General features: G+C 40.0%; 1 protein-coding gene across 6 annotated transcripts in view; it reads left to right on the top strand.

Moving 5' to 3' along the window:
• Nucleotides 1–12,768, top strand: part of CCDC62 (coiled-coil domain containing 62) — a 43,752-nt gene that overhangs the window by 13,301 nt on the left and 17,683 nt on the right. For 3 of the 6 annotated variants that reach the window (XR_003030028.2, XM_010814016.4, XM_024977698.2), the window contains 4 exons: nt 5,029–5,117; nt 5,463–5,578; nt 7,404–8,129; nt 11,056–11,212. Coding sequence is in view for 5 of the 6 variants with exons in the window: in XM_010814016.4 (XP_010812318.1) it covers nt 5,029–5,117; nt 5,463–5,578; nt 7,404–8,129; nt 11,056–11,212 (1,088 nt within the window). In the remaining variant the exon portion in view is untranslated. Of the gene's footprint in view, nt 1–5,028; nt 5,118–5,462; nt 5,579–7,403; nt 8,130–9,250; nt 9,825–11,055; nt 11,213–12,768 lie in introns of those variants that run through there. The other 3 variants (XM_024977697.2, XM_059876354.1, XM_010814023.4) reach the window with 3 other exon arrangements.

The raw sequence follows: 12,768 nt of genomic DNA, 5'->3' as shown, positions 1-12,768 counted from the left end.
GGGACATTTTAAAGCTGTCTTCATGCTTCCCAGTTAACTCAGTGTTCCCTTCTGTAAAATGAGGAACTGCTGTCCCTTCCAGCTTGAGTATGTGACTATACTTCTTACTAAAAATGTAACACTTGGCTTAAAAATTCATTAAGAAAGAATCTTATGAGCCAAAGAAGGGAGGATGTTCATACTTTTGCAAACACTAGGTAAAAATTAGAAATTCAACATTTTTTCAGTTTTCCAAATAAATCACCTGTAATTATTGCAGTCGGAAAACTTCATGTGTTTTGTTACATCAGTATGACTCCAAAATAATAATATTGGAGATGAATTGTTCATGATTTGAAAGCAAGTTTGTCAATAATGTGCAGTGTAAAAATTGCACACACATCTCTCCACCGGCTGCCATATTCTCCTGCACTTTTAACCCCAACTCACCCCAGTATGTTAGAGTGTAGCCCCTCCTTTCTCTACTCCCAACTGAGAATCACTGAGATATAGATCTGATCCATATATGGCCCTGCCAGCCAGGATTTTTTTGGACTTTAATTCTCGTAGTTTGTATTAAGAAAATCATAGATTTGGAGATAAAATTCAAAATAGAGATTAAATGAACATTTTTGGGTCTACTCATACATACCCTCAATGTTCTTCCTTCTAGGAAGAGAATACATTTCTGTAAGTTAAAGGACAGGATACGGTATTACTTTTTTTTTTTTTCAAATAAAGTGGAATTCTTAATTTTAATCTCTTGTGATTAAGATAGGAGAAATGCAGTTTTCTACCACTAGAGGTCACTATTTCTGTTATTTCTAGGATTGCTGTGTTTCAAAGCAATACTCTCCTATACAGCATGCACACAGCTAAAGATACATATATAAAGATATACATATATTTGGATGTATACATAAAGATACATATATTTGTGGCTTTACAGTTGAATTCACACAATCTTTGGATCAGTGTATATTTGCCAGGCACTCTGTTAGTGACCAAGGCCCACAGAGAATTTAGTGTTACACAAATGCTATGAATAAAATGCTATGAAAGGTCAGAAGATGGAGAAAAATTTACAAGATATTTTAATAAATAACCTCCTTTTCTTTTGGTTCATCTATTTCTACTCTTTCTGTTAGGTATTATTAGGTGAAGTATATGTAATTTGTTAGCTAATACTCCAACAAATCCATTTTGTGAAATAATTTTTTTAATCATTTCCTAAGCTGATTTCTTAAACATTTTTTCTGCTCAAACCACTGTCTCAGAACAATTTTTGTACGCTTAAATGATAAAAGTGAATTATGCCTAAAAATAATTTTTAAAGGCTTAACATGATAATATGCTCTCAGGTGCCATGGCTGAAAATTAACACATTTTATTTGAGATTGGAAGATGCCTTAGAAATGTACTTTTAATTCAAAACTTCATTTTCCCTCTTACTGAAGTTTTCACATAGGCTTAGAGACAGGTTTCATTTGTCCATGTTGCTTATAAGAAGTTTTTTTTTAAAAAAAACATGCTAGTTTACATTTCTGTGGTCCTGGGAGTTCTGTAAGACTGCGTGAAGGTCTTTCAGGCAGTGAAAGGCACACCGGCTTGACCGGAGCTCAGCAGGTCCAGACGGCCAGCGCCCCTTCTTTATGCTGCTGTCCTCAGGCTGCCTTGCTCAGGCAGGTGTCAGCAGAGAGTTCCGTATCTCTTTGTTTTCAGTAACCAACGTGTGAAAATAGGCAGGCCCACTCCACTGTGGTCCCTAGTGATCCAGCCATGGAGGAAAGTGTCAGATCTAAGGAAGCAGTTCTGTTTTATTCAACAGTAGATGATTCTAAAGACAGTTAAGGCAGTACTGAAATACACTTAGCATCGCCCTTTCGATGCCAGATAAAGTCATTAGCTTTTGTCTAGGGGGCCGTGCTGTGCCCTAAAGAAGTATCTCTAAACACTGGGAAGGCACCAGCATGTTAGATGCTGTTGAAAATGAGAGGTGGGTAGAACAGAGAGCAGCCAGGAGGCCTAGAGGCCGATAGGCATCACTTCCCCTGTGAAAGGAGCTATGGCCCCTCTTTTATTGTTTTCTCTGTGCATAGGATTGAATTCATACAGACTAAATGGGGCTTCATAAATATTGCAAGTGCACTACTGTTTTAGGCTTTTGTTATGGTGTTGACTCATCTAATGCAAGGAAATCAATTCAGAAATGAGGAGACGTAGTAGTTTAAACCCGAGGCAGTAGCTTTCACTGTGCCGTGTCCTCCGTTCTGTGCATGTGGATTACCTTTTTGAAATAAGATGATACTGCAGGCCCGGGTTGGAAGGGCTGAGCATTAAGCGTGTTTGGGTAGGAGGTGGTGGCTTTTCACAGGTCACTCCTCGTGCTTTATTCCACCTGGCCCTGCTCTGATTACCAGCAAGCACTTGGCAGAAAACCTGTCTAGGTAGAGTCTCCGTCCCCAGCAAAGCTCATGCCTTTGTCCTTAGATGGTTTCTGTGATGTTCCAAACGTAAAGCAATGATAAAGTAAATATTTGTATTCTTCATCCAATAGAAAAATGACACGTGGGAAAGAACTATTAATAAACCATAGGAGTTGCACACTTCGATTTAGGCTGCATCTGATTGACTCAAAATCCATTCATGTAATAGAGGGCCATTTTGTGCATTTCATTTGAACTTCTTATAAATATAGTAGGTTCTTTTAAGGTTAAACATTTATTGTTGCTCTCTCACTTCTGAGTGAATGACATGATTTCTCATTAAGCATAATACTAATATTTTTTTCTGGTGCAAGACTTCACATAGCACTTCAGATCTTTCTTTTCTGTGGGTTCTCATTTGCCAAGTTCTGAACCCATTTTAAAAATATTGACTTCGCATCATCTCACATGCTAGTAAAGTAATGCTCAAAATTCTCCAAGCCAGGCTTCAGCAATACGTGAACCGTGAACTTCCTGATGTTCAAGCTGGTTTTAGAAAAGGCAGAGGAACCAGAGATCAAATTGCCAACATCCGCTGGATCGTGGAAAAAGCAAGAGAGTTCCAGAAAAACATCTATTTCTGCTTTATTAACTATGCCAAAGCCTTTGACTGTGTGGATTACAAAAAACTGGAAAATTCTGAAAGAGATGGGAGTACCAGACCACCTGATCTACCTCTTGAGAAATCTGTATGCAGGTCAGGAAGCAACAGTTAGAACTGGACATGGAACAACAGACTGGTTCCAGATAGGAAAAGGAGTACGTCAAGGCTGTATATTGTCACCCTGCTTATTTAACTTCTATGCAGAGTACATCATGAGAAACGCTGGGCTGGAAGAAGCACAAGCTGGAATCAAGATTGCCGGAAGAAATATCAATCACCTCAGATATGCAGATGACACCACCCTTATGGCAGAAAGTGAAGAGGAACTAAAAAGCCTCTTGATGAAAGTGAAAGAGGAGAGTGAAAAAGTTGGCTTAAAGCTCAACATTCAGAAAATGAAGATCATGGCATCTGGTCCCATCACTTCATGGGAAATAGATGGGGAAACAGTGTCAGACTTTATTTTTGGGGGCTCCAAAATCACTGCAGATGGTGACTGCAACCATGAAATTAAAAGACGCTTACTCCTTGGAAGGAAATTTATGACCAACCTAGATAGCATATTGAAAAGCAGAGACATTACTTTGCCAACAAAGGTTCGTCTAGTCAAGGCTATGGTTTTTCCTGTGGTCATGTATGGATGTGAGAGTTGGACTGTGAAGAAGGCTGAGCGCCAAAGAATTGATGCTTTTGAACTGTGGTGTTGGAGAAGACTCTTGAGAGTCCCTTGGACTGCAAGGAGATCCAACCAGTCCATTCTGAAGGAGATCAGCCCTGGGATTTCTTTGGAGGGAATGATGCTGAAGCTGAAACTCCAGTACTTTGGCCACCTCATGCGAAGAGTTGACTCATTGGAAAAGACTCTGATGCTGGGAGGGATTGGGGGGCAGGAGGAGAAGGGGACACCAGAGGATGAGATGGCTGGATGGCATCACTGACTTGATGGACGTGAGTCTGAGGGAACTCTGGGAGTTGGTGAGGGACAGGGAGGCCTGGTGTGCTGCGATTCATGGGGTCACAAAGAGTTGGACATGACTGAGCGACTGAACTGACTGACTGATACTCCAACTCTAGTAATAATGAAGTGTCCCCATTTCAGCAGAATATTTATGGTCTTTATAAAAGAATGAATATTTTAAAAAATACCTCTTTTTCTTTCTGAGCTAGGAAATTGAGTGTAATATTCAAGTGTATATTCAAGACAATTCTGAATCTTACTTACCTATCAGGTAAAAAGAGTTCTCAAGAAATAGAAAGTCTGTAAAGGAGTCCTGGGCTTTCATTAAAATGGAAAGACAAGTTTATCTACCTATGGGGTCACCTCATAGGTTCAAGTATCCTAAGTCTTTGGTTTGCAAGATCACATAGGAATAGCCTGATTGTGAGATTATATCAGATTGACTTACATACTGAAGAAAACAGTGATTTTTTTTTCCCCTTGTAATGTTAGTTTTTTTTTTATGTTGATAAAAGTAATATGTTGTTTGGATTTTTATAAGGAAAATGCATTTACAAGTTACCTGTGTAATGTGAATAAATAAGTAAAGAATAAAGTATTAAATTTTAGAGATTTAGAACTCATCCCCTCCCCCCCAAAAAAGGAAAATAATTTTCTTTAATCTTTACATCTAAAAATAACTTATTTTGATATTTCAGTGTGCTTGCCCTCAGCCTTTTTCGATGCATATGTACATACAGACACACACGTCATTTGATCATAGAGTTTGTACAGTTTGGAATACTTTTTTGACTTAGCATTAATTATATTGCAAAAGTTTTCAAATTTAGTTAGAATCACAGATTAAACTTCTTCCTGGACATCCATTTTGCAATTTTAAAATTCAGAAACGAGTGTGAAAAAAAATTGTTAGCCATGTGCACATTCAGTTGTCAGAAATGAAGAGGTGTGTATTGATGTGGCTGGTGAAAAATGTTTTAATAATATTTGTTCTTAAATAGCAGAGAGAGAAAAAAGGAAAGATGAGCTACTTGATATCGCAAAGTCAAAGCAAGAACGCATGAATGCAGAGCTGCATAATCTGAGACAGGTACGTCCCCACTCACTCTTCACTATTAAGTGGGAAACATTTATAAACAGACATCAAATTAGGAAAAGTGTATGCCTGGTGATTTTGTTTATGGTGCTTCTGGAATCCTGACTACTTTAAAGGTGTATCAATCGTATTAACCTCGCAGATAGAGTCTTGCTTATAGTAAAGGAGACTGGTTATACTAACAAATCTTGGTGCTAACATAGGAAAAAGGAAAGCAAACATATTCAGCATATGTCTTTAGCCACTGTCTGATACGTTTTAGCGTCTGAAACACCCAATTGTTGGCTTGCTTTAGCTTTGTCGTTACACTTTGTATTGATTTATCAATATCTACGGCAGATTTACGTAAAACAACAGCGTGATCTGCAGTTTCTTAATTTCAATGTGGAAAATTCTCAGGAATTAATACAGATATATGACTCAAAGATGGAGGAATCAAAGGGCATGGAATCCAGGTAACCTTAGTAAGATGCCATTAATATGATATTGTATTTATTTCCATCATTCATCAATATTTGTTAAGTACCTACTATGGGTCAGTACTTACTACTATTCCCTAGATAGCAGGGAGTAAATGGGAAAAAATATATGTGAGCTAATAATTATCATTTTAATCCTGGGTTGTAGTGAGACTAGATTTAGAATTTAGGCATGATCCTAATTAAACTATTTGATAAATTTCATTAAATACATTATTTGTGTGTGTGTGTTGTATAGAAGGCTTTGAGGTAAAGTAGACATTACAGAGATGAATCATTTATTCAGAACTCTCAGTATTTTAGGCACTGGGCTAGGAATAGAGAGAATAAAGATATACTGGGTATTATGCTTATCTAAAAGAAAGAACATCAAAGAATGGTAGAAATAACTGCAGTAGAAGTTCAGCTGAGGGTGACCTCTGCTCTCAGCTTGATTTTTCCATTTTCCTTATTAATGGAAGAAGATATCTGCTCTTACCTATAACAGGCAGTATGTGAATTAAATTGGTTTCTGTAAAAGTAAAACATAAACATATGAAGAGTGGTTTAATTTAACAAGCATACAACTGTCCCACAGTTCAGTTTAGTCCACATATCCAGCCAAAATAGTAAGGGAGTGGTGGAAAGGAGGGGGCATTCGGGGAACTCCCATTTCTCCACGTAAGGGCAGAAGCTGGGCCCAGTGGCACGCTCCTTTCCCTAGGAGGCTGGCGTTCGGGGTCGGGAGTGGTCAGGAGTTGCAGGGTTTTGCTGCAGACAGGAAGACTGGGAACTCACCCCACACTTTGCTGCATTCGCTGTGCTTTTCTTCGGGTCTTTTACTGGGGATTCTAACACCATGGCTCTGTATCCCAGCATCTGCAGCTGCTACTAATAAACATCAGACCAAGCCGGCGATCTCCAGCAGGCAGAAGCCCCTAACCAGTTGTCTCTCTTTCCTTTTTGTACTTCATTTCCTCTGGGAGGCACCTGGGCTAGACGATTGAAGTTATTCTTTAAGAACATAAAGCGGCCTTTCCTATTCTAGAAGGAGAATCAGAATCATATAGATTAGAACACCTGAACACATGTGACATGAGAATTTTAACCTTGTAGTAAAAGGTTTGTCACAGTGAGTTTTATTTTATGCACATGTGTCATTTTTACTTTAGACTGGTTTTCGGTACATAGCTACATAGGTGTAGCAGATAAGTGGGATGTCAGAATACAGTATGGTGCACACATTTGGCACTGTCCAGTTTATCTCTGTACCTTGAATCCCCATTGCCTTTCAGTTCTGGCTTTAGCTCTGTTTACTGTGAAACTAATAGAATTAGGAAAAGAAATAACAGGTCAGTCAACAAGTATTTACAGAACACTGAGTGTGTATTAACGACCGTCCTAGGTGCTAGGGGGATTAAAAATGGCTTCATATGTGAAAAACACCCTTAAGCATCTTTAGACAGGACATTCGTGTGTCTGAAACAGCGAGCCATACAGTTGTAATAGGAGAGTGTCTCTCTGATGAATTAGACCATATATGCAGTAAGATAGTGATTTGCAGTATGGACATATGTATAATAGACCTTAAGGATGGGACATGGGGGAGTGGGCATGTGGGCTTGGTGATCAGAAAGACTTCCTGGAGGAGGCTGGGCTAAAACTGGGCTCCGAAGAATATAAAATTCCTACCTTCTATTTTCAACTGAGACAAATGGGTCTTATTAGGGTTTAGCTCAACTGATGAGGTTTGAGTGAAATATTTAGAATGATAGTATCAAGTGTATCTTATAACTTCCCGTTTTTTGTAATGCCACCATAGCAGAGACATGTGTTTATCAGACCTTGAAAATAACCACCTAAAAGTCGATTTTAAGAGGGAGAAAAATCAGAAGTCACTGGTTAAGGACCAAAAATTTGAGACCACGTTGGTTCAGCAAACTAGGTCAGACAAGAGCTCTTGTGATGTATGCAAAGAGAAGAAACTACAGGTTAATACTTCATTTGGGGGAAAAAGTGTAATTGCTATCTCATCTCTATTTGCAAAAGACTTAGTGGAGAAACAAAAGTCTTGGTCTCTGGGAGGAAAAATCCAGATTGAACCCGAAAACAAAAGTACATTTTGCAAGATCCACGCAAAATCACACAAAGGGAATGGAATTGGGATTCAGAACGAAGAGAAGCAACCCTCAGAAACATCAACATCTGTATCTGATGATAAATGGCATGACGTCAACGTTTACCTGGGCCTGGCCAGCTGTTCTGATTCAAAGCAGCCAGAAAAGCTGGATGTCGACTATCAGGACCACCTGGAAAGGCCTGGAGTCTCCTGTTGCCACAGAAATGAAGCCTGTGTGGATGAAAGCGACATGTGGGAGTCCAAGTGCTGCCACCCGAGTAACTTCGTAATCGAAGCGCCGGGCCACATGTCTGACGTGGAGTGGATGAGCATCTTCAAGCCTTCCAAAGTGCAGAGGGTCGTGCGCCACAAATCTGTGTGCACTTGTTCAGAAAGCGCCAGCGGGACCAAGTACAACTCTTCGACAAGGTCAGTCTCGTTTCACGTTTGTGAACACCCAGGGAGCCTACTTGGTGGTGTGGTTCAGTTGCTAAGTTGTAGCCAACTCTTTTGCACCCCATGGAGTGTAGCCCGCTGGGTACCTCTGTCCATGGGATTCTTCCAGCAAGAATACTAGAGCGGGTTGCCATTTCCTCCTCTAGGGGATCTCCCTGACCCAGGGATTGAACCCACGTCTCTGCATTTTCACGTGGATTCTTTACCGCCGAGCCACCGGGGAGGCCCAGGGAGCCTACTTACTGAGTTTAGAAATAGAAAAGGCCTGCAGGAGCCACTTCATGCCAGCTGTGAAATGCAAGCAGCGTTTGCAACAGACATTGCGTTTGACACACCACTTCCTCTTTTCATCACAGCACAGGCTGTTGAGTTTTTGATTGCACAGAGACTTGATTCCAGTGAGAAGTTTGTGCCTAGGACAGCATCTGAGGCAAAGGTTTTGCTTAACAACACAGCCAGTTGTCATGAGCTGAGCAAACATGTTTTATTTTAAAACAAACGGGGAGGTCACTTCACAGAGTAGAATGCTGCTCTGGGGCATTCCTCAGCCTGGATCCTTTTGAATCGATAAGCTGTTTCTTTCATGTCCAGATTACATTCCCTAGACCCCAGATAAGACATTCTCCTGGCCTGCATTGGCTTATTGATACATCCGACTGCTTTGGCCTTTGTGTTCAGTTTACATCTCCCAAACTTTCTTACTTTTCAAAATCATGCAGGAGAAAGAATATTTGTATTTAACAAGCTGGTAACAGTTATTGGCCTTTTTCTTTCAGTTTTATTGAGATATAACTGATGTGGAACACCGTCTAAATTTAAGGTGTTTGCCGTTAACGATTTAAGTACATCAAGAAATGATGAGCACAGTAAGTTTAGTGAATGGCCATCATCTCATATAGATACAAAAGAAAAAAAAATTATTGTTTCCTTGTGATGAGAAGCCTTAGGATTTACCTTCTCAGCAATTTTCGTATATAGCCTACAGCAGTGTAAATGTTATTAATCCTACTGTATGTGAAATCTCTAGTTCTTATAACTGTAAGTTTGTGCCTTTTGACCATTTCTATCTGACTGTATTTTTTATTTTGTTTAAGAGAAGAAAATGCATTCAGTTCAGTTCAGTCGCTCAGTCGTGTCTGACTCTTTGCGACCCCATGAATCGCAGCACGCCAGGCCTCCCGTCCATCACCAACTCCCGGAGTTCACTCAGACTCACGTCCATCGAGTCAGTGATGCGATCCAGCCATCTCATCCTCTGGCGTCCCCTTCTCCTCCTGCCCCCAATCCTTCCCAGCATCAGAGTCTTTTCCAATGAGTCAACTCTTCGCATGAGGTGGCCAAAATACTGGAGTTTCAGCTTCAGCATCATTCCCTCCAAAGAAATCCCAAGGCTGATCTTCTTTAGAATGGACTGGTTGGATCTCCTTGCAGTCCAAGGGACTCTCAAGAGTCTTCTCCAACACCACAGCTCAAAAGCATCAATTCTTCAGCGCTCAGCCTTCTTCTTAGTTGTTAGCAAATGCTTCCCTTTCAGGCTCATCCCACTGTCCGTTGCTGAATCCTGTAGGTAGTTGTGGGGCACTATCCTAACTTGTGCTATTTTTAAAGAAAACCTTGCTCTTTGACCTAAATTATAGAAAGAATAAAGTTTCTCTATTGAGAGCCTTATCTGAATCATCACATTGCCTTTCATAGGACTTTATAGTTAAAAATTCCTTTTGGGGATTTTCATTGTTTGGGTTTTCATTTGGCCTGTTTAGAAGCCTGAGTCATTTAAAAATCATATACTGATTCTGTCAGTTGCAAAAGCTTTTTAAAAAATTGGTTGTTACACTAAATGTTACCTGTTCATATTTGGTTTTAATAAAAGATTGCCTTAAGTAATCACAAATCCCAGTAGGACACAACTTCCTGTTTTTCACTACTGAACAAAAACACGCATATATTAAGGGAAAAATTTTGTGTTAGACAGTTTTAAGAGTACAGTGGACATATATTAAATTTAAGGCATGAAAGAAATTCCAAAGCAACTTCTGAGTTTTCTTTCCAGGCCCTTTTGACCTCCCTGGCTTGAAATAATTCAAGTGACTTCTTGTTCTTCCAGCAGAGGCACATGCCAAGGCATCGCATGACAAATGCATGATTAAGTAGAAAAGATAATCATGTTTTCCCATTCTTCCTTAGATTATAAGAACTTGTGTGCACACTTCATCATCTGACCAAAATGTTCTTCACATTTATACCTCCATTCCATTTGACAGCCAGGGGTGTATCTGTGGACAGAGAAGCCATAGCAGCTGCCCTGTCTGATCCAGAAGGTCCGTGGGAGAAGGAGGTTTCCAGGGCCTGTTTCCAGGCTCTCTGCTTTGAGCCCAGACTTTAATAACCTGCCCAGAAACTTAGCTCCATGTGTCTGTTCTCTAATTACTGAGATCCTGTAGAAGAATTAAGGACCCATAACAGTGCCATTCAACTTTCAGAAAAGAACTTTTAAAAAACTATTAGCAAAAATCAATCTCACGCTGAAAACCTAAAATCTACACGTTTAACCTTATACTGTATTCATTTCTTTCCCCTGTCTCTCTTGGATGATCCTATCCTATCCTATCCTATCCCTGTTTTTTCCAGAAGGTGTAGAGAGGAGGACAATTCTCTCTTCTGTAGTTACCCTTTAACAAAGAACTTTGTTTTCTTGCTGTGAAGGGTGTGCATTAATTTATAATATCCTATATAAATATTCTATTCGAATCTATACATTCTATTCAAACTTCAGCTTCTTCATGAAAAAGGAAAAATCTCTCTTTTTGTCCTGTTGAGATGCTTTTCTGTATGAGTATTGGTGTCATATGTTTGTTATTGTTTCAAGATGCCTGTTTTTGTTTGGTTTTATTACTCACAGTGAGCTGATCGCCATCCAGCAGTCCCACTGTTTGGATTCTTCAAAATCTGCCTTAAGAGAGGATGAGAAGTTGATAGAGACAGAATCCTCTTCGGCTAAAAAGAACTCATCTAAGATTTTGTTAGTCAACAAAGACGCAGCCCTGCCCAGTGAAAAGGTTTGTATTTCGCTTAGAAATACTCAGCTTAGGGACTTTTCTGGCAGTCCAGTGGTTGGGACTTAGCCTTCCGATGCAGGGGACTGTGGGCTTGATCCCTGGTCGGGGAGCTAAGACCCCACATGCCTCATGGCCAAAAAACAAAGAACAAAAGAAGAATATTTTAACAAATTCAATAAAGACTTTTAAAATGGTCCATATTTTTAAAAAAAATCTTTAAAGAAAGAAAGAAATACCCAGCTTATTCAAGCACGATTTCTCCCCAGTACACTTTTAATTCTCCTGTAGCAATATTGTTAGCGTGCTTATGTTAGCGTGCTTAATTTTGGCTGTTCTTCAGGTTTTATTTTAACCATAGGACTTTACCTGCATTATTGAACTGAAGTCATACTTATTTCCCTTCTGTTTTCTTTAAACACACTGTAGGTTAGCTTCAGGCAAAATGTCCCTCAGGCCCTCCAAGTGATTGCTGTATCTATTTTTAGTAAATAGCTTAAACACACAAAATGAAGAGTACAAGAAGCAACTGTGTACCTACATTCAGATTTAGCATGTTTACATTTTGCTGTATTTGCTGTATTTTTCAAGGTTAAAGAAATAGAATGTTACAGATAAAGAGTAAACCCCGTGTGTCATTCTGCCCCGTCCACCCCCTGCCACCAGTCAACCACTACCATGAAGTTGTGTCCACATTGTTTTTATGCTTTTATGTTTTTTGTAAAAGTGTACACTTAAACATCACATACTGTTCAGTTCAGTTCAGTCGCTCAGTCGTGTCCAACTCTTTGCGACCCCATGAATCGCAGCACGCCAGGCCTCCCTGTCCATCACCAACTCCCGGAGTTCACTCAGACCCACGTCCATCGAGTCAGTGATGCCATCCAGCCATCTCATCCTCTGGTGTCCCCTTCTCCTCCTGCCCCCAATCCCTCCCAGCATCAGGGTCTTTTCCAATGAGTCAACTCTTCGCATGAGGTGGCCAAAGTACTGGAGTTTCAGCTTTAGCATCATTCCTTCCAAAGAAATCCCAGGGCTGATCTCCTTCAGAATGGACTGCTTGGATCTCCTTGCAGACCAAGGGACTCTCAAGAGGCTTCTCCAACACCACAGTTCAAAAGCATCAATTCTTCTGTGCTCAGCCTTCTTGACAGTCCAACTCTCACATCCATACATGACCACAGGAAAAACCATAGCCTTGACTAGACAGACCTTTGTTGGCAAAGTAATGTATCTGCTTTTGAATATACTATCTAGGTTGGTCATAACTTTCCTTCCAAGGAGTAAGCGTCTTTTAATTTCATGGCTGCAGTCACTATCTGCAGTGATTTTGGAGCCCCAAAAAGATAAAGTCTGACACTGTTTCCACTGTTTCCCCATCTATTTCCCATGAAGTGATGGGACCGGATGCCATGATCTTCGTTTTCTGAATGTTGAGCTTTAAGCCAACTTTTTCGCTCTCCACTTTTACTTTTTCATCAAGAGGCTTTTTAGTTACTCTTCACTTTCTGCCTTAAGGGTGGTGTCATCTGCATATCTGAGGTTATTGATATTTCTCC

Source organism: Bos taurus, chromosome 17 (genome assembly GCF_002263795.3).
Source record: "Bos taurus isolate L1 Dominette 01449 registration number 42190680 breed Hereford chromosome 17, ARS-UCD2.0, whole genome shotgun sequence".
In the NCBI taxonomy this organism is placed as follows: Eukaryota; Metazoa; Chordata; class Mammalia; order Artiodactyla; family Bovidae; genus Bos; species Bos taurus.
The sequence above is the reverse complement of the archived record's forward strand: the minus strand, read 5'-3'. Positions and strand labels throughout refer to the sequence as shown.